The sequence below is a fragment of the Mastomys coucha genome, unplaced genomic scaffold (assembly GCF_008632895.1).
Source record: "Mastomys coucha isolate ucsf_1 unplaced genomic scaffold, UCSF_Mcou_1 pScaffold1, whole genome shotgun sequence".
In the NCBI taxonomy this organism is placed as follows: domain Eukaryota; kingdom Metazoa; phylum Chordata; class Mammalia; order Rodentia; family Muridae; genus Mastomys; species Mastomys coucha.
The window spans coordinates 27,285,060-27,313,014 of NW_022196891.1; the positions used below are offsets into that span (position 1 = coordinate 27,285,060).

A 27,955-nucleotide genomic window follows, 5' to 3' on the forward strand; every position below is an offset into this window, starting at 1 on the left:
AGAAGAAGAAGAAGAAGAAGAAGAAGAAGAAGAAGAAGAAGAAGGAGAAGGAGAAGGAGAAGGAGAAGGAGAAGGAGAAGGAGAAGGAGAAGGAGAAGGAGAAGAAAGATAAATGGATCTTTCTGGTCTCACCTTTCCCCTTCCTGTCACTCACGTGGACCTCAGATAAAGGAACAGACACTTTCAACCTCTTATATTTGGGGAGTTTTGAGCAGACAGGAAGAAGATGGAGCCTGGGAGCAATTGTTCTTTCAATACTCACATTAAGACTGTTCCTCTCTGAGCTCTGCACTTAAACCAGCACCTATAGGCTGAAACCAACAAATCATAAATGTCCATTAATAATTAAAGTCTATGATTGCCACCAAGGAGGCTCAGACTACATTTGTCCCCCATACCTTAGCTCCTATTTTAGGCACCCCAGGGTATGTGTTCAATAAACTCAGACACCATGAAGGCTGAGCTGAAGAGGTCTTGAGCATTATGCCTTAGGGACAGACACTAACCAATTTGCTCTTCCTTGACCTCAATCCTCTTGGGCCACCAACTGCTATACTTTCTCTTAATTCCATGGCCCTAGCCTAGATCTGTATCTTGGACTCCCTCCCAGGAAAAAATGAGGCAGAGAAAATGATAAGGAATGTTCAGTCCCTTTTGTTTGTAATGAGGATCCAGACCTAGCTTCTCCTGCAATGATAGAAAGTCATCCTAGAAGAAGTATAATTAATTGTAAGCTGTGTCACTTGTTATCATAGCCATAGCTTCATCCCATCCCCATTTTCCACGCTGCTTGCAGTGTCACTAAAGGGCTCTGTGTACAACAGAAGTTAAGATTCAGTGTCTGCATTCATGTCAATAACCCCATCCTGGGCTCACCACATGGCCTACCCCCATCCCTGCACTCAGAGGCCAATTAATGCCACTAAAGGCACAGGTGATGTCATATTATCCCTTAACTTGTATTCTCAATAACCAATAGCAAGTGCACAACATAAAGCTCGTCTGTTCCTGAGGACGTTCCTTACAAGGAAGCTGGGTCACAGGTGGATCTGAACCTTGTTAGGACAACATTTAATTCTGTACAAATGATTAACAATCAACGGCTGATGGTGATAAGCAGATCAGCAGTAGCCACTCACCATTCGGGGAGTTACTGAAACATCTGCTGGCAGGGGAAATTGTCTTTGAAAGGCTGTTACATAATGGTACGCCTATACATTCACAAGGCCTACCTAGCTGTTCTGAGACATTTGGTATGGCAGTTGACTTTACTTTGTAAACTGAAGAAATGTCTAACCATTTAGGACTTCTCTGAGATTGGAGACTGAAGAATTCCTCCAAGAACACTAGACAGTAATAAGAGGTTAGAGACAAACCACTTAGGATGGAAACTACGAAGCTGGACCCCAAGGCAAAGAAACCTGTGTACTAGCCACCCAAGCTTCCCTGAAGAATTTAATTCTGCTGGGGTGCATGTAATGAAATAATGAAGCATTATCTCAGAAATAACACTATCCAAGGGAGAGAAGGGGCTCACTAGATAAAAGGTGTAAGACTGTGGTCAGAAGTGCCAAGTAATGGTTACAGAACGGTACCATTGAAGTTGGCCGTGAAGCTACGGCAGAAAAGAAAAACAGGCCACCTAGCCATGTGAGCCAAGGACTCAAGAGAGTACCTTCCAAGGCCTTCAGGTGCGATGGCACACGCCTGTAGTCACAGCACCAGGGAGGATGAGGCCAGAACACTCTGAGTTCCAGGCCAACCTACACTACCTAGCAAGACCCTGTCTCAAAAGTAAATAAAAAAAGGATTCCTGGGTATGGTGACAGATGATGAGCTACCCCATGTGCCCTACTGAAGAAGAGTCAAGATTAAAATGACTAGAATTCCTGTAGGGGGAGGGGCTGATACTAAAGTCTGGTTCCCTAATTAGTCCTTGATTTGGTCAATAAAGGAATTGCTGGGCGGAAGGAATGGAGAGGACTTCTGGGTCCCAAGAGGAAAAGGAGCCGGGGGGGGGGGGGGGGGGGGGAAGAGAAGGGCTTTTCTGCCAGGCTCTGGACTGAGAAGCACAAAACAATCTTGTAAGGTCTCGGGGTAGCTAGAACCAGCGGCCTCTGCCACCAGCGGATAGCCAAGGAGGTCAGAGAAGGCTGGCTGATACAGGCTAGCTGATAAGTTGAGGTCAGGAGAGTTTGTGCCCAGCGATTGTGCTAGCCCGCAAGTTCTAAAGTAATAAAGCTTGAGTGCGTGTTTTTTAATCCACGGATTCACAGGTCTCTAGTGGGGCTGGTATCACAAGCCCTCCAGGAGCAAAGACAGGTAGAAAAGAGAAGCCAAGTAGGTGATGGCTTGGCTGAGAGGGCAAAGGTAGAAGTGGAGATTTGGTGAAGCTAAGCCAGGAGGAACAAAATAGAAGACTAGAGTGAGCTGGTGGAGTGCTACAGTTCCCAGGCAAGCTGAGGGTGGGGCTGGAGGCAGTAGATCTCAGAACTAAGCCAGGAGGGGGCAGAGCAAGGGCCAAGCTCCCAGGAAAGGTGGAAGCGTGTTTTTTAAAATTACACGCAACAAATTCCTGAAAGAGAGGCCAGAAGAATATCAGCAAGACACAAAGGACCATGGGAAAATGAAAACAGGTAACAGAGAAAAAATAAGCCATGGTGACCTCTAGAAAAATCATCATGGTGATACAGCCAGGAGCAGCTGCTCCACCACCACTCTCCAGTGCTCATTCCAAGCTGGGGTCAGCAGTAGCTGCCAGGGAAGTGCTGGCAGCTGAATCCAGCTACTGTAAGAAAGACAAGCTAAAGAGAGACTGGCTGGACTACAGAGCTGCAATCGGGAGCTAGACTCACTATGGACAGGAAGATGGCCAGAGCAACATAGAGTTATGGGGACTTGGGTCAAAGTACTGCATGACTTTTATTTATTTAAGCTGAGCCTCCCTCCAAGTACCTAGAGGGCAGCTAGCCTGAGGGGTATAAGGAAGACAGCTCCTCTGCCCACCACCTAGGCAAACGAGAAGGTGGGAAAATGAGCAGTGTGCTCAATTCTTAGATAAGAGGAATAAAAATGGCCAGAGAGCACCAGAAAGAGGGGGTTCAGGAGCAACCATAAACACAAGTGGCAGTGTACCCTCCACACCCCATCACAGAAAGCCCCCAGTGCACACCAGAGATGAAGCTGCAGCTGGCAGGCAGGGGCCTAGAGAAAGGAGAGTGCCTTTCAGGAGGGAAGACATGTGGATTTAATGTGTTTGAAGCCGTCACGCACCTGTCCATCCCAACCAGCGAGGAACATGGACTCTATGCTAGTAGTGCATTGGAATTTGAATTTTAAATATTTGCTTCAGTACTTCCGTTGCTTGGTGGTTTTGTTTTAGCTTCTGACTCATCTAAAGAGGCTTTCTTGGCTCTCCTTTCTTCTGGTCTGCACCTATTCTAGGATATTTTCTCCTGTATTTCTTATCACTTGGACCCACACGTGTCCTCTATTTTTAAAGTTTGTATCTTCCCTTCCCCATTCCTTTTACTTCATTATTTATTTCCTCCTCCTTTGATTTCTTTACTAACTAGCTTAGCTCTCAAAAACTATTAACTATGTTTTATCAAATCTGTACCCTAGTGCCATTGTCCCTAAGCCCAACCAAGAACACAAGGGAAGGGCTGAGTGCTCACCACTGCAAGTTCACACCAAGAGTGATGCTGGCCTTTGCATCTGTCACTGTACCCAGCATCCCTTTTAAACAGTTCAGGAAGCATCAACTCAAAACCAGCTTGCCAGAGGGGCTTGGCAAAACCTCAGTCAAAGAGCATTGGAAAAGTGAAAAAAAAAAAAAAGCCAGGGACCACAGTCATTGTAATGGAAGTGCAACACACACACACACACACACACAACGCAATTATAAGAAAACAGCCACAAGATGACAGTTCCCCGAAACCAGGAGCTAAAGGTGATGGTGGATGAAATGCTGCACAACATGTTTCAGAGTCCTTTTAAGAGAATCGAAAACTATGTAAAAATTACAAAGAAGCAGATGAATGAAGTGAAGAGATCGCCAGGAGACCCAAAGCAGAGAGTTAGAGAAAAATATGGAGACACTTAGGCTCAAGACTGAGAAGGAGCCAAGCAGGAAGATGGGGAGTCAAAGTGTCAATCAAAGAAATAAAAATACAGTGGACGGTATCATTAAACAAAGCCATGCCGCAAAGGGAAGAAGAAAGACTAACCAAAGGGATGGACAAATTAAAGACGATAATCCATTTCAGATATACAAAGAAAACCCCAGGACACGTTCAAGAGACCACACCAAAGAAAGCATCCTCACAAAAGAAGAAAAAAAATGAAGTAAAAAACTCTAAAAGCTTAATTAGTTTCTTCAATAAATTTATGGTAGGAAATTTCCCAAGCCTGTAAAAAGAAACAAGCACATAAAGACAAGAGGCATTTAAAGCCCCAAATAGAAAGACTCTCTCACACACCACAATATATCACATAGTCAAGATGTCAACACTGCAAAGCAAAGAAACTGTACTGAAGCTGTAAAGGGAAAATGCCCACCCACCCACAAAGGCAGACAGAATAGAGTAATACCAGCTCTGTCATCAGCAACACGGAAGCTGGAACATGTGGACACATGGAAGCACGGTGCCCTGAATGTACACATCTGCCAACCAAGATGGCTTATGTCCAGGAAAGCTACCTCTTAAAATTGAGGGAAAAAAAGAAGAATATTTGCAAACTAAAGCATTTCATAACTATGTCACTGTAGAAAACACTTAAAGTGGGTTGAAGGGGTGTCCCAGATGCCGAGAACCTGTCTTCCTCTTCCAAAGGACCCAAGTTCAATTCCTACCTCACACAGCCGTTCACAGCTGTCTAGTATGCCTCCAGGGCATCTGGCACCCTCTCTTGGCCTCCACAGGCACCTGCACACATGTGGCATACACTCTCATGCGTATACATGTTACTATTTTACTAATAATTTTTAAATTCCCCCCCAAAGAAAACATTTAAACAAATAGCATACTAAAAGAAAAACATATTCACAAAAACAAACAAAAGAATGGACTTTATGAAACGAATAGATAAGCAAAGGAGAGCTAGGAAAGAATCCATTGTATCAAACACAGTAGCCCAGGAAAACATTAACATGAGACCAACAGCGATAATCCAGTCAACCAGAGAAACTGCTAACAAAACCATGGGCACTAATAAACATCCCTGGAAAACAATCTTTGACACAAACGGCCCGAATGCCCCATTTAAAGGTTCGGACTATCTGAATTCATTAAAAAGCAAAATGCAACTCATGGTTATCTCCTGGAACCTGTGAACTCACTGGCAAAGAACTTGTGATTAAAAAGATCAGAGTCGCTTCCGGTCCCAGGCACTGCGGGAGCCCCGGGTTACCGTGAGGACATGGCTAAGTCCAAGAACCACACCACACACAACCAGTCCCGCAAATGGCACAGAAATGGCATCAAGAAACCCCGGTCACAAAGATACGAATCTCTAAAGGAGGTTGACCCCAAGTTCCTGAGGAACATGCGCTTTGATTTGCCAAGAAGCACAACAAGAAAGGCCTGAAGAAGATGCAGGCCAACAACGCAAAGGCAATGAGTGCACGCGCAGAGGCCATCAAGGCCCTGGTGAAGCCTCAGGTCATCAAGCCCAAGATGCGAAAGGGCCTCAGCCACAACCTCAGCCGTCTGGCGTTCATCGCTCACCCCAAGCTTGGGAAGAAGATTCGAAACTACATGGCTAAGGGTCAAAGGCTCTGCCAACCAAAGCCCAAGGTTTAAACAAAGGCAGGGGCCAAAGCTCCAGCTAAGACCCGGGCTTCAGCTCCAGCCCAGACTCCCAAAGGTGCCCAGACCCCTGTGAAGGCCCCATAGAAAAGGCTCCTGCCAATGTGAAGACAGACGGACTGCTGTGACACACCAGCCACACACTATTTGCAGATGACCAGTGTCCTATGCTGTTTTTACAAATAAATTCAAGGCAAGATCTATTAAAAAAAAAAAAAAAAGATTAGAGTCAACCTGTCAATCAAATGAAAGCTATAAAAAAATTTCCTCTGCTATTCTGAGATCTAATAAGATTGGCCTCAAGCCAAACTCGTTCAGTGAGGAGATAAAAACAGTCATATAGCCAGGATGTGATGGCACACAGGTTTAACCCCAGCACTCTGGAGGCAAAGGCAGGAGGATAGATGAGTTGAAGGCTAGTCTGATGTTGGTCAGCCAGGGTTACACAGGGAAACCCTGTCTCAAACAACAAACAAACAAACAAGTAATAAGTAAATAAATAAAACTTAATGTCATAGATTTTGATAAGGATTTCCTTAAAAAACAAAATATAAATAAATGCTTATAAATTTTTATCTCATTATATAATGGATAACATAAAAGCCATATGATTTCTTTAAAAAAATTCTTAATATAAGACTGTTTCTTACTAAGGCTAAACTATATATAAATTAATAGGTATGTTTACTGAAGATCTCTCTTGTGTTTTCCTTTTACAATGAAGACATAGAAAATACAATGCCAACTAACAATAATAACATTCAAAATCTTGATTTATTAAAATATACCTTATATACGATATTAGATATGTATATATAGACTGTGCGTGATTCTGGCTTGTTTGTTTTGACATAATTCACTTAGTACCAGATTGCCTTAGAAGTAAGTGCTCATATAAACTAATATTGTTGCTTGGCTCAGCTCCATTTGCTTTCCAGTAAAACTAAATTTTCATAAAACAAATATTTATAAAAGATAAAAGGTGTATTTAATCAATATGACCATATAGGTAAACCAGTAAAGAGAGTCAATGTTTCTAAATCTTTCTTTAGCACAAATAACATGAGTTTTTAAGCTTACACAATTTTAAACTACTTTAATAAAAAAGATATACATAATCACAGAATTCTACTCAGGTTGACCCAGTTCTGGTTCTACAACATGGTCGCTGTTGTTTGACGTTGTAATTAGCTATGAGATGGTTATTACTGCCCCAGGATATAGTTTCCTATTAGGTCATTGCCCTCCCTTGAGATACTGAACTTTTTATTCCACAGATTAAGAGGACTACTTATATCCGTGCTTTCAGATATATTTCGTATATATGTGAGTGCATTCTAAGGATTTTAAAGATTTTTTTTAAACCACCACCTCCCCTTCAAAAACAAACAAGTGAATACACAGGGTTTTCCTTTTTTTTCCATAAGTTTTCATTTACCTTTTATTATTCTTGTCTACCCTTTTGAGGGTATGGGATATAGAACTATTTTAAAGAAAACTCCTAAATTGTGTTATTTTATCCCTAAATCCTTATCTGTTCTTTCTGAGTTTTCTAATTTTCTTCTTTTTATTAGATATTTTCTTTATTTACGTGTCATACGATATCTCCTTTCCCAGCTTCCCCTCCAAAAAAAGAAACAAAACAAAAAAACAAAAAAACAACAACAAGAACAAACCCCTGTTCCCTCCTCCCTCCCCCTGTTCCGGCACCCCACCCTCTCCCACTTACTGGCCCTGGCATTCCCCTACACTGGGGCACAGAACCTTCACAGGGCCAAGGGCCTCTCCTCCAATTGATAACGGACTTGGCCATCCTCTATTATACATATGCAGATGGAGCCATGAGTCCCACCATGTGTACTCTTTGGTTGCACACAGGTTTTTCAAGATCCTCATTTTAGCTATGACTCTGTAGGAGAAAACCCTAAGTATTTTTTTTTAATTGTCATTTTCAAAGCCTCCTATCTTTGCTCTGTGAAACTATAAAATTTAATAAAGCTGCTTCCATGTCGGACATGGAAGTCGAGGTAACTAACCATGGTTACTCAAAATAGCTCCAGAATAAGTTCTCTCTCTCGCTCTCTTATTCTTTTAAAAAACGAGAGCTGTAACTTTTGCATCAACACGATCATAAACTCAACAACCAGACTAGCATTTGTTGAACACCCACTGTCCTAAATGCTGCGCTACCGTCACCAACTGGATGCAAAGATGACGGTGACACTGCCTCTTTCTCCAAGAGACTTCGTCCTGGAAAGGTTTTCTTTGTGTGTTTGGGGGAGGACATGACTGACCCTCAGTACATCTGGGCAAATGATTGTGTGGACTGGGCTTATCCCCAGAACCATCTAAGAAAGTCTCTTACCTGAGTTCACGAAGAGCTGCTTCTTCTGGTCTCTTAGGAGTCTGTCTCCAGCTGGGAAGCGCTGAGTTACTTCTATGGATGCCACATGAAGGAAATGGGCTGTTGGTGATGAGGACTGGAAAGCCCTTGGAGTCTTTTTAGTGATGTCTCCATTTCCTCAACTCCCAAAGTGCTTCCCTGCACCCTGGCTCATCACAACTTCTTCCTGAACAAGCACTGCCTGAGGGGATGACTGGGTGGAGCTATGAACAAGGGATGCACCTCCCTCGGGTTGCCTGTGCCCTCTGAGAGCACACACTCCACACAAAACACAAAATCTGAAACCATTATATATAAGCAAAAGACAACTAAGGGTTTTTAAAAATTTGTTTGTTTATTTAGTTTGGTTTGTTTCTTTATTTTTGTGTGTTTGTTTGTTTTCAGTGTCCAAAGTAACTTGAGACAAAACAAAATTAAATGAAACAAAATGTAAAAGCAAACGAACAGCAACAAAATCAACCTAAAAAGATCACTGTGTTCATTTTCTGTTAGTCATCTACTGCCGGTTTGTATACCCAGAGAGACTCTATTGGAAAAAAAGCAAATTTTTCCTTTGCAAGTGCTGGACAGCTGGAGACGGATTCTTAGGGATGGGAGTTTATGTCTCTTTCGGCACTGGGACCCCATGTGGCTTGAACATGTGCAAGCCCTGCTCATGCTGCCATAGCCTCTGTGAGATCATACGTGTATCAGTCCTGATGTGTCTGAAGACACAGTTTCCTTGGAGTCATCCATCCCCTCTGACTCCTACAGTCTTTCCACCTCCTCTTTTACATCATTCCCTGAGCCCTGAGGGGAAGTTTGATGGAGACGTCGCATTTAGGGCTGAGTGCTCCAAGGCCTTTCGCTCTCTGTACATTGTTGAGCTGTGGGTCTCTGTATTAGTTCACATGAACTGCAAGAAGCTTCTCTGATGATGGCTGAGCAGGATCTACTCACACAGCACAATGTTCTTAGGGGTCTTTTTCTTTCAGGGTTCCTTTAGCAGAACAATGGTGTTTGAGTTTTCCTCTAGGACCATGGCCTACCTAGTTTCAAACCCTTGGCTACCAGAGCAGTGTCAGGTGCAGGTTGCATCTCATGAAGTGGGCTTTAATTCTAATCAGATACTTCCTGGTTACTCCCACACGACCTGTGGCACTACTGCAACAGTGTATCGTGAAGGCAGGTCACCATGGTAGATCACAGGGTTTGTAGATGGCCAACCCCTCACCACCACCCCCCCATACTAGCTCTGGCTTTTACCCTATACTTTTTTAAAAGGCATCATTTTAAAACACTATACATGTTAAATTCTCTCCTTTCGTCCATAGGTTTTCAGCCCTGACTGGCAGGCTCAACCACACATCCAGTTCCTGAACATCATAGACATACATAATACATATCCATAATAATTACATATCCATAATATACACTCACAGTCGCATCATATACTCACATGTCACAAAGCACATCGTGTATCACAGAACACATGTCACATGCCTACACACTACCCAGCACCCATCTACATATGACATGCCTCACATTCAAACAAGACACTGATCTTACACACTCACAATACACTGGCATCCACACTTTCTCACATCCACTGTGACACTTAGCATATTCACTCATAATCTCCCTCTCTCCTTTCCTTCATCTACCCTAGCCCAAGGACTTCAAGACAATCCTAGCCACCTAACCACATAAATGGAGAGCCCACCTAGCTATCGGACAGATGTGGGTCACCGAAAAGAGCTCTCTCCATGGAGAACCTGGTCCTAGCTGAAACTGCCCTCAGTCAGCCACTCTAACCAGGATCCAGAGACTGCCCTCTGACCTCTTGGCCTAGTTGTTGGCTGGAGGACATCACATGCCTATTGCTCTGAGCTAGTAGAGACCTGGAGAGAGAAGAGCAGGGCTGGGCGGTGCAGGGAAGGCTGCCCACGCCCACACATTTCCTCTTTCCTCTTCCTCTGCACCTGCTCCAAGCTCACAGTCAACCTCCAGGGCTGAAGACATCGTTGTGTTGTGTTTTGGAGAGCATGTGACCAAGCTGGTGTGTAGGCGTGAGGACGGAGTGGTGTGCAGGCAGCCAGCCACCTATGAGCCTAAAATAGTGTGGACAAAAGTGACTGGGGAAGCCTAGACTAGGGGTACTGTTGGCAAATGAAACCCCCGACCCAACGAAAGCCTGAGAATCCTCAGATACGTTATAGCTTTGCACATCTGAAAGGCCATAAAGCTGAAAAGCCAGTGTTAAAGGGCTTTGTAGCATTTCTACATCAGTGATTTCTGCTGTGCACCAGACAAGACAGTGACCATACCCAAGCCACCAGTGAGAGCACAGGCTCAGGGAAGTTTGCCCAAGGCTAACAAATGTCAAGCCTGGACAAAAGCATTTTGTCTTAAATATAAAATTGTTTTCCTAATTCTTGACTTCTCTATTCTCCAACAATGAGCCTCACCCTTGCCACTTGGTGTCTCGAAAAATGGCTTGACCAGACTGCCAACCCTAAGGGCAGAGTTGCTCTGTGACTTGTCGCACTTGGCTCTTAGAATTGTCTTCTGCTTATTGGACAGTGGCTTGTGCCTCTGCCAGAGGGAAGCTCCTTTTGGATACCACTGTAAGAGAATGAGGCCTGAAGATTAACTGAGGCCCTGGGCAAGCTGTGCCTAAGACCTCAGGATTGATAGTGTGCGTGCTTGGGGTGCCAGAGGCCATGGTGTCTCCCCTTCCATTTGTTTTTCTAGATAAATGAAGTTCAGAGAAAAGCAGTAGACCGCACAAAATCCATGGCTAACATCGCTACAAATAGTAGGCGCTCACAAGTACTCATCACGGGTGATTCTCAAAGCCAAGCTTTGGTCCACAAAGGCTTTGTTATTGGGAGAGAACTGGTGATGGAGAAACAACAAATGACTCTAGCTCAGAAGGCAATCGATACGTATGGATCCTGGGAGCTGCTCGGGTTATGCGTTTGAACCTTGCTCACTCATTTTTAGGCAATACGTATTTTCTCAACTCTTGATTTCCGCTATGCTTCACTGGTGTTTTCTCTTTTAGACAAAGGCTAACTAGCAAACAAGACAGAGTATCATTTCCTCATTTTAAGCCCTTGCCACTCAAGGGGAGCCAGCATAGCTTTCAAGCACCCAGTTGGAGAAGGCTCCCAGGTGATCGGTGTGTGTCTGCCTCACTCCAGGGCCTCTTGGATGGGATCTGGCCTCCAAGGAACCATGGACCTTTGGCTTTGGTTACTTTACTTCTTGCCAGGTGAGTGCTCTGAGGAAACACTCCAGACCAACTACCAGGTTTGAATTAGCCGGAGGTAATCAGTTGACAGCCATTTCTGGCTCTGATGCTTCTGGAGAGATGCAGTTGCAGCTGGGGCCCAAAGCGAAGGATGGAGACCTAGGAAGGTGCTGGTCCCTCCCCACTCACGCAGCATGCTTCCAGACTTTCACTCTAGATAGCTGTTAGATTTCTTAAGGGTTGAAGGTGTCACATATCTTAAAGATTCACTTATTGAGATCTTAAAATGTGTGTGTCCCAGGTTCATCCTTCTCGTATGTATTTTCTTCTTTAGATCTTTCTTCTTCACTCTGGAATTGGCAACTTCCAAATGAAGACTGCCTAACCTACCTGTTCCTGTTCCCTAAGCTTCTTATCTCAGCTTACAGCCACCTACCTGGTACCACGCTTGAATGATCACCAAGATCTGGGATACAGTGCACCCAATGCCTTGCCTAATATACTTCCCTGGTCACCATACAAACCAGCTATTCCATTTGTCCAGCTATTCCATTTGTCCTAAGCATCTCTAAGCTAATAATGTCATTCAATGGCTCTCACTATCTACTCACTTAAATGCACTCTCCTCACTTCCATTCTGAGCTTACCGGGCTCAGACCTTCTGGACCTTCTTCCAGAGAAACAGAACTCTTCTCTGTACCAATGCTACAGATCCCCGCTACTACGGCCCCCTCTCAGGCCGTCCCTTTTACCATCCCTGTTACTGTCATTCCTCCCAGGTTACCATTAACTGGTTCTTCTCAGGCCGTCGCAAACTTACCCTCTCCCAGTCACTCCCAAACACCTGCTGAATTCCAGCCACAGTCTTATTGTATCTTTAGGTCCGTGTGCTTAGCTCACTTAGTTTATCAGTAATACCTGCTTCGTGATAATTAAGCTTTGCTGAGGATTTGAATGGATTAAGAAATGCTTAGGTACTAGTCAACCTTACTTCTGGATGTGATTGCGAGGTCATTTCCAGAAAGAATGCATCAAGGGGAATTGTACTATCCTGTGGGACAAGGTCCTGAACAGAATAAAAAGGGAAGAAAGAGAAAGGCTACAGCAGACTGAGTTCGCATCTGTGTTCTCTGATAGCCATAGGTGATCCCTGTACTCTAAAGGGGTCATTACCCATAAATTGAGAATGCTGGTCTCAAAACGGTGAGCACAAATACACCTTCCCTCCCTGAAGTTTCTTCTCGTCGTGTATTTTGCTGCAATAATAAGAGGAAAGTGACAAATAGAGTAAATTGATAACAAGAAGTGAGGTTACTGTTGTGAGAAATCTGACCTTGTAGTTAATAGGCCTTCAGAACTAGTTTTCAGGAGGAATTTTGAGACATGTGGATGATCTAGAGAAGGTCAAGAATGTTATAAGCAAAGGTTAATGGTGATGAGAGCACAAAGGACCAGAACAAAATAAACAAATAAGTAAACAAATAAGTAAATAAATAGATAAATAAATAAATACTGCTCACAGGAGAACAAGACTCTATCAGAAATTAGGGCAAGAGTCATTTGCTATTCACATTATAAAGAATCTGGCTGTGTTCTGATGGCATCTCCATACACTGAATGATCCTGAAGTTGTTTGATAGGGGTAATGTAAATGTGGCACAACATTCATGCCATGGCACGGTTACTGCTCACAATGTTTACCCAGATTTACAGTAAGAGAGAACACAAGTGTGTGGAAAATGGGCTGCTTGGCAAAGAAAGGAGCCTGAACTCAGCTAAAGCTACAAACAGAGCAGACCAAGCGGGTTCAGACAAAGCAGCTACGATTCTTTTAAGAGATCAGTGCAATTAAGGAGTGTCTTAGTTAGGGTTATTTTGCTGCAATGAAATACCATGACCAAAAAATCAAGTTGGAGAGGAAAAGGTCTATTTAGCTTACACTTCCATCTCACTGTTCATCATCAAAGATCCTGGAGACAGGAGCTGATGCAGAGACCATGGAGGGATGCTGCTTACTGCCTTGCTCCTCATGGCTTGCTCGGCCTGCTTTCTTATAGAACCCAGGACCACCAGCCCAAGGATAACACCACCCACAATGAACCGGACCCTATCCCACCAATCATTAATTAAGAAAATGCTCCACATGCTTGCCTATAACCCAATTGTATGGAGGCATTTTTTTTTAAATTGAGGCTCCCTTCTCTTAGATGATTTTACTTTGTGCCAAACTACCATAAACTGGCCAGCACAAGGAGGAGCCTCCGACTTCGCAATGGCACAACAGGAAAGGTGTCTTAAGCGCAGTATTCCACCTCCCAAACTAGAGAGTGTAGCAATGCAAACTCACTTGACAAACTTTCATTTGAAAGGAGAGAGCTTAAAGAAAGAGAATCTTCAGGCACGATGCCAGAAGATTGCTACCTCAGAAGTGTCTTCTCAGGGTTCTCCTCAAGGAAACATAGATTCCGTTCTAGCTGTGATCCAAGAGAGCCACACGACATCTTGAGCTTGCAACAGAACTTGGCACTGTCCACACGCAGCTGCCCTTTGCCAGCACCAAGGTTCCAAACAGCCTCTGAAGCTAGGCAAAGGGTGGCAAGGTTGGATATTCTCTACAAAGTAGCTGTGTAGGTGTGAAAGGGAAGCAGTGGAGACTCCAGGATATCGGTACGAAAGAGCCTGTCTGGTGAGGGATCGCATGTGCCATAAGCAACAGAGAAGGAATATATGGATTTATCGTGATAGGGACATACAATATTCTAATTAATAGTTATTCTAATAAGGGATATTGTAAATATTCTAATTAATGGTTTACTGTTAGTCTTGCGTTCTTAAGACAGGGTCTCCTGTATCCTGGGCTGGCCTCTAATGAGCTATTTAGATGACGATGGCCTTGACTTCCTGATCCTTTTGCAGAGGATCTCAAAGGCCATTAATTAAGGACATGGGCCACCAGGCCTGGTTACATAGGCCTGAGCTCAAGCTCAGGTTAATGCGTGTGCACTGTAGCAACTAAGCCATATCCCTATCCCTTGATAATATCTTTGAATAATTATATGTATGACAGTTTGGCCTTTGTTTACTAATACTGCCCTCAGGGCCTATAAATATTGGGGTAGACCTGTCCCTAGTGATCAGTACTACTGTAGACCATACTGAATGGAGCCCTATGGGAAGGTCTTTCATGACCCAAGGCAGTATAATAGGATGTGGGCTTCAAATTTACCTAGACTACTCATAAGAATGTATATACACATTATGACTCACCAGAGAGAGAGAAAGGAGAGAAAGAGAAAGAGAGAGAGAGAGAAGAAATGAAAGTTTATTCTTTTAAAATTGTTATTGTGTGCGCACCACAGCACACAATAAAATGTATGGAGATCAGAGGATAACTTTGGGGAGTCACATCACAGCTTCTACCTATGCAAGGCTGGGTCTCTTTCATCGTTTCTGCCGCTGCGCTACATACTTAGAGCTGACCCATGCACTCCCAGGAGATTCTCTTTTCTCCACCTCCTATCTTACCATAAGAGTGGGGGCGGGAGGGGGTTGTACTCACTTATCTGGCATTTTACAACGGGCTCCAAGAACTGACCTTGGATTGTCAAGCTAGCGGCTTTACCCCCTGAGCCGTCTCCCTGGACCTCATGTAATTTCATCTTGATTCATTGTCATGAGGATAAGTTTGGTCTCCAGCACTTGGATGATAGTGTTATTTCCCAAAATAGAAAACTCTTTTACAAATGGGCAGGTTTAGAAAGAGAGATGAGGAGGTCTCTTCACACTGTTGTTAGATATTATCTTAAATATACAATGGAGTCCAAGGGCCAGAGCCAGTCCGGGGCTGTAAAGACAAGATAAGCAACAAGCATGTGTCTAGTTGAAATCTAACCCATCAGCATCTGTATGTAAAAGGTCCTAGAGTTAGTGTAGAAAGGAGAGAAAAGACACAAAGGCTCCATCAGGTACCAAGCTCTGTGTAAAGCCCAGCATTGAGAGGGAGATGGAGATGAGTAAGAGAGGGGCCAGTGCAGGAACAGCTATGACAGTGTGGCATTGAGGTGGTGCGCAAAAAAGTGGTCCTAGGAAGGAGAACTCAGGTGGGTCAAATACTGCCAGAGATGATGACAAACAAGCGACTGCCAAAGACAGCAGCAGCCAGGTCATCTGTGATGACCCAGATGAGAGCAGTTTGGGTGGATGTTTAGAGACAGAATTCTGATTGAAGTTGATCAAAGAGAAATGGAAGGGATGGATAGGAGTTGGATGAGGCATTTGAGAAAGCACATAGAAAAGACTGGAGGCGATGCAAACATCATCTGAGGGTTTTAAAGGTGCCAGTATCAGGGTCTATGCATGAGCTGTTGCAGGGCTGAAGAGAGTGGTAAGCCCATGGTGCAGCAGAAAGGTGGCGCGGGAGGGCCTTGCAGACAGACATTCTAAACCAAAGAAGGCTAGACTGGAGTTTCAGCTGAGGGAGTGCCCTATGAAAGGAATTAGGACCCTTTCCTGGGCCAGAACTGAAGACAGGTGCCAGGCCTGTCCATGTGCAGGTTGCAGTAGATGGAAATGGGTTGCCAAGTGGAATGTTCTCGTGCTTTTAAATATTTTTACATTACTTGTTTGTTTGTTGTCTGTTAGTTTGTTTATTCTGGGGGGATGTGTCACAGCGTGCACATAGAGGTCAGAGGACAACCTGAAGAAGTGGTCCTTCAATCTTAAGGGGACTCTCCCTCACGTGGGCACTGGGACTCAAACGGAAGCTACCAGGATTGTTAGCAATGCCTTTACCTGCTGGGCCATCTCACCAGCCCTCTTGTCCTTTTAAAAGGAATTGAAAATGTTATCCTTCAGGGGCTGGGTAGGTCGGTACAATGCTTGCCATGAAAGCGTGAGAACCTGAGTTGAGAGCCACAGCATCCAAATAAAAAGCCAGAGTCAGTGGCACGCACCTATGAGAGCCCAGAGCTGGGAAGGCGGAGACAAGAGAAGGCCCAGGATTGCTGGTGAATGAGTGAGCTGCAGGTTCACCTGTCCCACCACACATACTCATAAACTATAGCTCTTTCATCAACATACAAATCTCAAGCCAGGTGTTCCCCCCTTTTTGTTCCAAGCATTCTGTTTCAGATTAGGTTGAATCCCACTCCCACCTAGAAAATCTCCAGCGCGCCCTTGGCCCTCAAGGCCCTACCCTATTTCTCTTGTTTTGCACTGTGAAAAAGCTATAGGGTACTGGCATCTCAAACATGCGTTTTCATCCAACTATATATTGACAATGACTTTTCAAACTACATCATTCCTTTTTTTTTTTTCTACTATTTCTACAATCCAGTCACCAAATTAGAGGTTAGAAAGTAGAGGTCACTTCATTGCCTCTATAACACTAGTATCAAATCGGTGGGTTCCTCTATATACCTTCTCCCCTCTTCCCTTTTCCCCAAGAACCACTTTTAAATGGCCAAGAATTACATCTGAGGTGTGTCTTTGAAAAGCAAGTCCCTACACCAGCCTGGACAAAGGGAGATGCCACGCCCAATGGGCAAGACAATTCATAGGCATCAGCAAGCCCCCAAAGACTGATATAGACCCAGAAATTCAAACTTCTAAACTACGAATCCCACCAACTTCTCTCTGTCTTGGAAATCTGTTTTTGTAATCCTGGTCATCGATGCTACTATAGACTCTCAAGACAGCTAGTTAGTTTGTTCTGGAATCTGGCCATTTTTGAGATCCCTTCAACCTCTGGATCAAGTCTTGAGCCTCGGCTGGCTGGAATTTTGTGAATCTGTTACCTTTCCATTGCCTGAGTCCAGGCACGAAGCTGTCTTGGTGAGTTCTGTTGACAGCAGTTTTAAGCAGGACTGAACTCTGTGTATCATATGCAAGATTCCTTGACAGACCATGTACTTCTGGCTGAGCCCTCTGCCTCTCTACCCTCCCCAAGCTTGTTAACATAGCTTCACTTTCAGATCTCATCATTTCCTGTGGATGTTTTACAGCTCCTCTGCATCCTCACCTAACACCTATCTCTAGCTGATTTTTCCCACCCCTCAACCCTTCAATACTCCTCCCTACCAGAAATATCTTAATCTAGATGCCCTAAGCCCATTGCTATTATAATTTTTTAACTCTCATGTGACTAAGCTCGTTGAAACCATTCAGAATGTACCATTTGTAGATAAACATCAGTCAGCTAGCAGATTTCCCTGCCACATTCTCTCTCACAACCCCATCCTGATACAATCTGTTCTTGCTACCTGAAAGGCCCTTTTCATCTCCACCTTAGCTCTCCAGGCCCACCTAAACACACACATGATTCACACTATAAATGCACACTTTCTACTATCACTTGTGATGATTTGAATGAGAACAGCCCCCATTCATTTATATGTTTGAATGTTTGGCTCTTATTTGGCAGAATTGCTTGAGAAGGACTGGGAAGGATTGGGGGTATGGGAAGGATTGGGGGTGTGGCCTTGTTGGAGTAGGTGTGTCACTGGGAGTGGGTTTTGAGGCTTCAAAACCCCACATCACTCCAGTTCTTTCTCTCTGTGTGTCTCTGTCTCTGTGTGTCTGTCTGTCTCTCTTTCTCACCCCCTCCCTTTTACTCGTGGATCAAGATATAAGCTCTTAGCTATTGCTTCAACACCACACTTGCCTGCCTGCTGCCACGCCTCTCACCACAGTGATAATGAACTCTAACCCTCTGAAACCATGAGCCCCAGATTAAATTCTGTCTTTTCTAAGTTGCCTTGGTCCTGGTGTTTTGTCACAGCAATAGAAAAACAACTAAGACCAACCTTTTCTCAGTATATGGAGGCACTTGCTGGGACCCACTTAGCATGCCCTCTGTGGCTTTACCCTCTGCTGTAGTGAGTTAGTTTATGCTATACTTTTCTTTTATTGCTTTTTGATATCAGGAACTTGTGACCCACAACTTCCATCCTGATCTATTTCTCTCCTAGACATATGTATGTTCATACCCATATAATATGTATACTCATACCCTAACTTCCCTTCCATGAGTTCTCCACACAGTGACCACCGTCACCATCTCAGTGTCCCTCTATGCCCATCCTTTCAGAGCACAGCACTGGACACCACTTCTCTCAAAAGCCTTCCTCCCAGGACACCATCCCCTCAGTAGCCTGAGTCAGGAGCCCCTGCCTGCCGCTTTCAGGGAGTCCTGAGTTATTGCTCTCAAGAAATCGATTACATTGTACTGGAGTAGCTCTCTGTTGGTATAATTTACTACATGACTTATTATATGAGAGAGGAGCGCCCATGAAAGATATCAAATCCTCCTTTCAGATGAACAGATTTGAAGGAAAAAAAAGAACCCAGAAGTAAAATGTGCTGTAAGAATGGGTCAACTTTCTCACCCCCAAACTTAAGTCTCTCAGGGGAGAGGATGATGTGCCACTGGGCGTCATTCCTGGCATCCCATTTTTCTTTGGAGTAGGCACCGTAGTTGTGTCTAAGCCCATAGAGTCTCAGGTTTACTTACGCGGCTGAAGCTAAGGGCATGGGGTGGGCACGGAGCAAGCCTGAATGAGAATGAAGGATCGTAAGTCGATAGTCGGAAATCTCTGCAGGGCTGAGGCTGGGTTGGCCACAGGGCATAGCTAGATCTGGGGGTTAGTGTGGCGGTGGTCCGGGCTAGCACTAGGTTTGGAGAGATGCGTGAGGGTAAAGATATGGCTGGAGTAGAGACACATCTGAAAATGGGGCTTCTACTGCATTAATTTCCTCTCCTTGCAGTGTCTGGGACCTTGAAGGTCCTCCCAGAAGTACAGCTGGATGTGGAGTGGGGCGGATCCGTTATCATCGAGTGCCCACTCCCTCAAATACACGTGAGGATGTATCTGTGCCGGCAGATGTCCGAGCCTGGGATATGCACCACTGTGGTGTCCAACACCTTTGTCAGGAAGGAATATAAACAGAGAGTCACCCTGAAGCCATGTTTGGATAAGAAGCTGTTCCTAGTGGAGATGACACACCTGACAGAAAATGACAATGGAGTCTATGCCTGTGGTTTGGGCATAAACACAGGCCGAGGCAAGACCCAGAAAGTCACCTTGAATGTCCATAACGGTAGGTGTTTAGAAAACTGAGACCAGCATCTGTCTGTAACTGTCCCATACTAGAGCCATATTAGCCTGGCCAGTATTAACACAGAACAACACAGCTTAATTTACAGTTGACCAACACCACGGCCTAGAACCTTCTAGCCACAGGGGAAGAAAGGAGTAAGATAATTGAATATGGGAAGAATTCCCAGGTGGGGCAGTCTCTGGATTGTCATTCCTTCAGTCTCTGCTCCACACTTTGTCTCTGGAATTCCTTCCATGGATATTCTGTTCCCCCTTCTAAGAAGGATCGAAGTATCCACATTTTGGTCTTCCTTCTTCTTGAGTTTCTTGTGGTTTGTGGATTGTATCTTGGGTATTCTGACCTTCTGGGCTAATATCCACTTATCAGTGAGTGCATACCATGTGTGTTCTTTTGTGATTGGGTTACCTCACTCAGGATGATATTCTCCAGATCTATCCATTTCCCTAAGAATTTCATAAATTCATTGTTTTTAATAGCTGAGTAGTACTCCATTGTGTAGATGTACCACATTTTCTGGATCCATTCCTCTGTTGAGGGACATCTGTGTTGTTTCCAGCTTCTGGGTATTATAAATAAGGCTGCTATGAACATAGTGGAACATGTGTCCTTATTACATGTTGGAGTATCTTCTGGGTATATGCCCAGGAGTGGTATAGCTGGGTCCTCAGGTAGTACTATGTCCAGGTTCCTGAGAAACCACCAAACTGATTTCCAGAGTGGTTGTACAAGCTTGCAATCTCACCAGCAATGAAGGAGTGTTCCTCTTTCTCCACAACCTTGCCAGCATCTACTGTCACCTTAGTTTCAGACACTATTGTGGATGCCAGCAAGTGCTGGCTGACAGGAGCCTGATATAGCTATCTCCTGAGAGGCTCTGCCAGTGCTCGACTAATACAGAAGTAGAGGCTCACAGCCATCCATTGGACTGAGCACAGGGTCCCCAATGAAGCAGCTAGAGAAGGAACCCAAGGAGCTGAAGGGGTTTGCAGCCCTTTAGGATGAGCAACAATATGAACTAACTAGTACCCTCAGAGTTCCCAGGGACTAAACCACCAACCAAAGAGTACACATGGTGAGACTCATGGCTCCAGCTGCATATGTATCAGAGGATGGCCTAGTCTGTCATCAATGGGAGGAGAGACCCTTGCTCCTGTGAAGGCTCTATGCCCCAGTGTAGGGGAATGCCAGGGCCAGGAAGCAGGAGATGGTGGGTTGGTGAGCAGGGGGTGGGGGAAGGGGAAACCAGGAAAGGGGATATCATTTGAAATGTAAACAAAGAAAATATCTAATTAAAAAAGAAAAAGAAAGAAAGAGAGGAGTAAGATAGATGTTGTGTGTTGTTCATTCTCCCCAGGGCATGGATGGAGAGATAAGCATTAGACAGGAGAGGTTCTGAGGCTGAGGAAAACAGCAGAGAAGCCATACATGTCCTATGTAATTAATTATTATGTCTGGGTGGATAAGACTGAGAAACAATGATCAAGCCAATATATTGCTATACGTTCAGGTCCTACATTTCTTCTTAACCCTGACTTTTCAATGACATCCTTAAATGTACGTGACTGCTCCAGCAACTTATAATCCCAACAGCCCAATGGCTTTATAGAGAGTGCTGGACATGCTGGTGGGAAAGGCCAGCCCACCAGGGAGGCTCCATGCCTGATTCCTGTTTTGTTATCTCCGTGGACCATTCTCATCTTCTCATAGCTTTGGCTGAGTCAGCTCTGACTTCTGAACCTCCAGTCCCCTCTCTTCCCTGATGATCACCAACACAGCCCTCTTGCCTCCAACAGACTACCCAGAACCATTCTGGGAAGTTGAAGAGACACCTGAGCCGCCAAGATGGTTGCAGAGATTTCATCAGCAGATCCCCTGGCTCCATATGGGGGAACATGCCAGCTCTTCTGGAGTCCTATTCAAAGGTGAGTCCATCAAGTCAAGAGCTGGAGAAGAGGGAGACTCGCATTGTTCAATTCATGAAGTGGCCGACAAAGCAGAAGTGACTTTTCCTGTGCTTTGTGCTTGGAAAGGACCTTTCTCTGACAGCTAAGAGGTCAGGCCCTAGCTGGAGGAGTCACATGTCACCACCAGGTGGCATACAAGTAACAACGTGCCCAAGTCACAAACCCCAGGTCCTTTTTGAATGACTAGAAACCAAGACTGAGCAGACGTTTGCCAGCTGGAGGTCATTATGCTTCCAGCTACCTACAGGGATGTCTTCTACTTACTGGTAATCAGTGGCTTTAACAACTCTATTTGGCAATTAAAAGATGACTATCATACTAACATTTCCATGCATCTTAACATATACCAGATGAGTTCCTTAACATCTCCATGCATCTTAACATATATGGATGAGTTCTGTACATTAATTGACCATTGTTGCACTAAGAGACGGGGGTCAAAAGAAACAGTGTAATAAGGGGGGGGTGTCAAAAGAAACAGTGTAACTAGGCAGATCATAGATCTAGGAGTGTGACTGACTGGCATGAAATTGGGGAGAATGTATGAGCACAGAAAAGTAAGGTACACTCCCCATGTTCAGAAGATAGTTGGTGTTCTGCCTGTGAGGTCAGGAACGGCTTCCTGGAGAAAATATTTAAAGCATGCATGCATGCATGAAGGTTTTCTGTGTAGATGGCATACTATGAAGGCATTTCTGTCCACGAGGACTACACAAACAGAGGTGGTGCGTATGGACAAACGGGGAGAAATGATTGAGGGTGGAAGAGGAGGCCCACTCCTCCGGGAGACTGAAGAGCACAGCATATCTACCACTAATGTAAGCTTTCCCTTCTCTCTCTTGTAGTTACCACACCAACTCCAAAGACTGAGGCCCCTCCGGTTCACCAGTCCTCCAGCGCCACTTCAGTAACCCGCCATCCCAGAGTTCAGGGAACATCTTCTGTATCAGCTACCAAGTCCCCAGCGCTCCTGCCAGCTACCACAGCCTCAAAGACTTCAACTCAGCAAGCAATCAAGCCCCTAGAGGCCAGCTACAGTCACCACACCAGACATCATGGGCAAAGGTAAGAAGGGCCTCTATGGTTAGTGCCTGTGTACTAAGAGCCCTAAGATCATCTGCACCCTTCTCAGCTTTGTCTCCAGAGATCCATGGAGAAATGCTCTGGGTTTTTTTGTTTGTCTTGTTTTTTTGTTTTTGTTTTTTTGGAGACAGGGTTTCTCTGTGTAGCCCTGGCTGTCCTGGAGCTCACTCTGTAGACCTTGCTGGCCTCAAACTCAGAAATCTGCCTGCCTCTGCCTCCCAAGTGCTGGGATTTAAGGCGTGCGCCACCACTGCCCGGCAAAATGCTCTGTTTTTGAGTGTGCTGTATAAATGCATTAGCCTTATCAACAAAGAATATGCTTTGCTGTTGTGGGTCTCCCCCACTTTGTGGACTTCAGCCAGTTCTGTCCACAAGGGCAGTGGGAGCAGAGGCATGTAGAGGGGAAGGGATTTGGAAGCCCTGTGAGTACATACAGTGACTAACCACTCTGGGACCAGCTATCAAGAGGCAGAGCAACTTCATTAAGGGTGATTCAAGGCTTATGAAGTTTTGCGGGACTAAGCATAGGAACACCCAGGGTGGGTAAAGGTCATTGGCTGGGGGCTTAGGGTACCCAGAATGCCTCGTTAGCATGGGGATGCATTTTTAGGAATCTCAGGTTCTGACTGAACAATTTTTATCGGGAGAAAGAAAATTGATTCTGTAATCTAACTGAGGAATGTCTTCGTGACATTCCTCAGGTAGAAACATATGTGTGGGCTTAAAATTCCTCACATAAGGTCAGTGGGGTTGAAGTCTCTCATATTGTGCCTGGCCCAGAGGCTATCCAATCCTGATGGACTCTGACTTTAATTAGTAGAGTTTTCCCACATGTTGTATTCTTTGCAAGTCCCTAGTTCTGATCTTATAGAAAGACTCAAGTCTTTCAATCATACAGATTCATTCAGATCTGTTGTAATGTATAACTAAATGAGAAAAAGGTTTTAATTAATTTAAAGTAATTAAAAGTATTTACTAATTAATAAGCATTTAAATTACTCTTTTTTTTTCTTTCCTTCTTAATGCTGCTAACACTTTATGACAAATGTTTCTATTGCTTAGCATTGTTCTAAATTTAGGACCTCAATGAACCACTAGGGGGCAGCATTAAAGCAAATGTGTGTGAAAACCCACAAGTAATTTTCCTGAGCGAATGCAAACTGATTCGTGGGGGGAAAAAAAGGCTCTCAGAATCATTTGAATCCTGTAAGTGAGGGAACTGGGGCAATAAAATCTATGTGGTTTCAATGAAAACAGGACTCTTAGTTCCCATCTCAGAAATCTATGTAATAAACATTTCTTTAATGCCAACTGTGATAAAGACATGCAATGCCCAGGTATGGTCAATGCAAGTCTGCTTATGCCAAGGTTTCTAACTGTGGGAATAAGAAAACGTACCAGACCCTGCTATAGACCGGCTGTCTTCAATTCTTTCCACTTCCTTTGGTTTTGGTCGAACAGTTTTGTGCAGATTTTATGGTCCTCATTTATAAGGAAATAAGGCTCAGGGAAATTAAAACTCACTCAAGACCACAAACCCAGTAAAATGAGGAACTTGAATTTGAACCAAAGACTCCTGACCCCATAAACAAATCTCTTTGGGGGTGATGGAGGAAAATTCTGTTAACAATGGGTTGACTCTAAGTCATCTCCAAAGAAAGGTGGCCACTCAAGGGTGAGTCTTTAAATTTCCTTTGCTCGTCTAAGTTCTCCATCTCTCTCCCCATTTTCCCCCCCGACCAAGGACACTCCACCACGGCCCACAGTATGGGAGAGAAGACCGAAGGCTTCACATTCCCATCCCAGAATTTCACATCCTGATTCCGACCTTCCTGGGCTTTCTCTTGCTGGTTCTTTTAGGACTGGTGGTAAAAAGAGCCATTCAAAGGAGGAGAGGTGAGCCACTTGAGGCTCTGGGCTTTGGTTGGGAGACCTGAGGTACAAGAGGCGAGAGCATTCAGATCTAGCTTGGATGCCCAGGTAACCGGGATGAGAGATGGGAGTCTAAAAATACTTTGTCCTTGCTCCTGCGCTCTGCACCCTGGGCATCTAAGTCCAGGCCACACATTGTCAGGCATCAGAGAGGTGTGTGGCCCTCAGTCTGGGGAAGAAGAGGCAGGTGGCCACTAGTGTCTGATGTCACGCCCTTCTCTTTTCTGGGTGACCTCCTGAAGCCTTCTCCAGACGCGCGGGCCGAATGGCGACGAGGAGGCGAGGCAGGGGGGCTTCCCGCCCGTTCCCCGCACAGCGCCGGGCTGCCCCACAGAGGCCGCGCTCGCAGAACAACGTCTACAGCGCCTGCCCTCGGCGCGCACGGGAACCCGACAGCGTGGGTGAGCGCACACACCAGCGAGGCGTGGAGACCGGGGCCAGCCGGGAAGCGGGGACAGGTGGTGACCAGGCGTGGGAAGGCCGGGCCCTCACCGCTTTCTTCTATCTGATAGGTCCAGCGGAGGCTCGGCTCCTCAATGCCCCAACCTCCGCGTTCCCCGCCCCGCCGCAGGTAAGCTCCGCCCACCCCAGCCCAGGCTCAGCCAGGCTCCCGCAGCGGTTGTATCCAGCCCCTAGGTTGAAGCCTTCGCAACGCTGATCCTGCAAGATCTGTGGTTATCTTAGTTACCTGGCAAGCATTTCTTTTTAGATGAATGGATGCTGGATGTCTTTCGTCTAGTAGGGAAGACAGATACCTCTGCAGCAACTATACGGTGTAAAAACGACGCTAGGTTTCTAGAAGGCTAGAAGAGGTGGAAGCTCCTCAGTTTTACCTCTGTGAGAGAGGCTTTTCAGACATCTCTTAAAGAGGGAGAGGGAGAGGGAGACAGAGACGGAGATGGAGAGGGAGACAGAGACAGAGAGGGAGGAAGAAATAGAAGAAGAAGAAGAAGAAGAAGAAGAAGAAGAAGAAGAAGAAGAAGAAGAAGAAGAAGAAGAAGAAGAAGAAGAAGAAGAAGAAGAAGAAGAAGAAGAAGAAGAAGAAGAAGAGAACAGAACAGGAGAGAGAGAAGAGAGAGAGAGAGAGAGAGAGAGAGAGGGGGGGGGGAACGTGACCGCTGGGCTTTATCTAAAGTGCCTGGGCAGAGATGCAGACATTCAACACAGCAGATGTCATTTTTTTCCCCCAAATTAAGGGGCATTCTTTAAGCATTCTCAAAGTCTAAAACATTGGGTTTTGTAATCAGAAAAATTTTAATACGGGCACCAAGTGTGCATGTGTTAATTAGTGTAAATTAATTAAATACAATAGACCCCCCAAAAAACCCCTTAGGGTTCAAACCAAAAGGATAGGAAGAAGAGGATTAATCCATGAGGTCATCCAGGGACATTTTGTTCCAACAACTCCAGGCAGCCTTCCTGGCTCATGGTTAGTCCTCAGCCACCAGAACCAAGTTCTCACTTCTACTCACAGGGATGATGGCTTCTTTTGGATCGTGACCTAGAATTTTCATCTTGCACTAACACTTGCCTCCCATTAAGGTGCTATGACGTCGTGTCATGCCTGGCAGGCAAAATATTGATAAAACGATCATGTGTCTGACTTAAAGGGGAAGAGTGTTAGCTAGCCCTGTTGTCACCTCCAGCTGCTTGAATGTGCCCCCACCCCACTCCCCACGCCAGACACTTACACACCACCAGTCTTCAAGGCTTGGGCTTGGGGTTGAATGGTCCATCGAGCCTGTCTGTTCTACCTAAAAGCCAACCTTTCATTGTGGATCTGCCCTAAGCTCACACAGACCCTCTTGTGGGCTGCCCCTGCTGAAAGCTAGTCCCGTCTCATTCTCTCAATAAGGGTTAATGTGTGTGTGTGTGTGTGTGTGTGTGTGTGTGTGTGTGTGTGCACGCATCTCTTGACAGAACAAGTATAGAGGGTTCAATGGCTTATTTCAGTCTTCATAGTGAATATTTTTTTTTAAACCAAATAAGTTGACATCCAGTGGGAGATGTGATTTTTAAAGCAGCCTTCTGCTGTTTCTCTTGTTGGTAAAATATAAAATGTAGAAGTCCCTTACAGCAGACGCTTCCTGTATTCGGAGGACTGCCTTTCTAGTTCTTAGAACTTTGGTTTAGATGACTGATTGAAGTCTCTGTGGTGGCATTCTTCTGTGGAGATTGCAGTACTTGTGCCATGTTAGTCTTGACATAGCCCGGCCTTCTGAGAAGTGCCAGGAAGGGAGAGTCCTGGGGTGTCTCCCTGGGGAAGAGAAGCACCATCATGCGCACATGGTCTGCCGTCTTCCTCCGCTACCCAGCCCTTTGCTGGAATGCGTCCTTGTACCATGTAATGGCCTCTCCAAGTCCTTGCAGAGGTACAAGAGATGATTCACGCAGCCTCTGACTGGTTGCCTGAGAAGATGCATATTTCCCGCACCAGTCATATCCCTTTATCCCCAAGGGGAGACTTCTGCCGGTGGGCCTCTTTCACACGGCTCGACCCAATGATTTCAGTCTAAACCCCATGCAAAGTGTGTCTGTCCTGCCTACGTTAGAATGAAGTGGTTTCCAGTTATTTAGAGCGAGGCTGCGCCCTGAAAAGCCCCAGGGCTGGCCCAGTTGATGGAGCTCAGCCAATCCTGCACCTTTGTGGCCTGGAGCTCAGCAACTGCTCTCCTGCTCCTTCTTTTCGCCTCCCGGCCAGAGCCAGTGACGCTCCTTTGGTTGTTCCCAGGCACTTGAAGCTCCTTGGTCCCACACCCGGTCTCTGAAGATGAGCTGTGACTACGTGACCTTGGGCCACCAGCCCGCTGTCAACGTGGGAGACCCTGATTCAGATGACTACATCAATATTCCTGGCCCATCTCATCTTCCTAGCTATGCCCCAGGCCCCGGATCTTCATGCCAATGAGCCCTGCCTGTTGGCTGACATCTAGCACAATTTCCTTATAGGATGCTTGTCGCCTCGTACGTCATATACCGTAATTCAACTCTTACCTGACTATCTGAACGCCTTGGGAATGGTCAATTACAGGCTAATGTTTCACCCCACTGAAGCCCCCTGCGTTCATTTTTGAGAGTTCTGGGTTGGACATTGATTGGTCATGATGCCAACTCTTCTTTTTGTACCATCTAAGAGCCTGCGGGCTGCTTCATCACTATCTTTGGTCATACAGTCTTTGCTGCTTTAACCCTAGGTCATATGACATCAGGCTAGACTATAAGCATAGCCAACACTTCCAGGCCCTGATCCACAGGACATAATAAGCTCTGCCTTTCCTGAGTCTCATGGCAAGGATAACTTATTTGATATGATGACTTATTCTAAGTTTTTAGAACTAAGCTTTTGCTAGTGTTAGTGATACACACACACACACACACACACACACACACACACACACATGAATCCTCT

The 27,955-nt window shown here is 45.2% G+C and overlaps 1 protein-coding gene across 1 annotated transcript; it reads left to right on the forward strand.

Annotated features, from left to right (window-relative positions):
• Positions 1–11,226: 11,226 nt before the first annotated feature.
• On the forward strand, positions 11,227–27,594 carry Fcmr (Fc fragment of IgM receptor). The gene is made up of 8 exons (XM_031381619.1): positions 11,227–11,470; positions 19,214–19,546; positions 21,361–21,489; positions 22,377–22,596; positions 24,359–24,510; positions 24,789–24,947; positions 25,059–25,117; positions 27,278–27,594. The coding sequence occupies exons 1-8, from the start codon at positions 11,410–11,412 to the stop codon at positions 27,452–27,454; spliced, it is 1,290 nt and encodes a 429-aa protein (XP_031237479.1). The 5' UTR covers positions 11,227–11,409; the 3' UTR covers positions 27,455–27,594.
• The last annotated feature ends 361 nt before the right edge of the window (positions 27,595–27,955 follow it).

Excerpts from the sequence above, each read along its gene's own strand:
- Fcmr (XM_031381619.1), top strand. The coding sequence starts at position 11,410 with ATGGGATCTGGCCTCCAAGGAACCATGGACCTTTGGCTTTGGTTACTT. Across the intron at positions 11,471-19,213 it reads GTTACTTTACTTCTTGCCAG|TGTCTGGGACCTTGAAGGTC; the intron begins GTGAGTGCTCTG and ends CTCTCCTTGCAG. Across the intron at positions 22,597-24,358 it reads ACCAGACATCATGGGCAAAG|GACACTCCACCACGGCCCAC; the intron begins GTAAGAAGGGCC and ends CCCCCGACCAAG.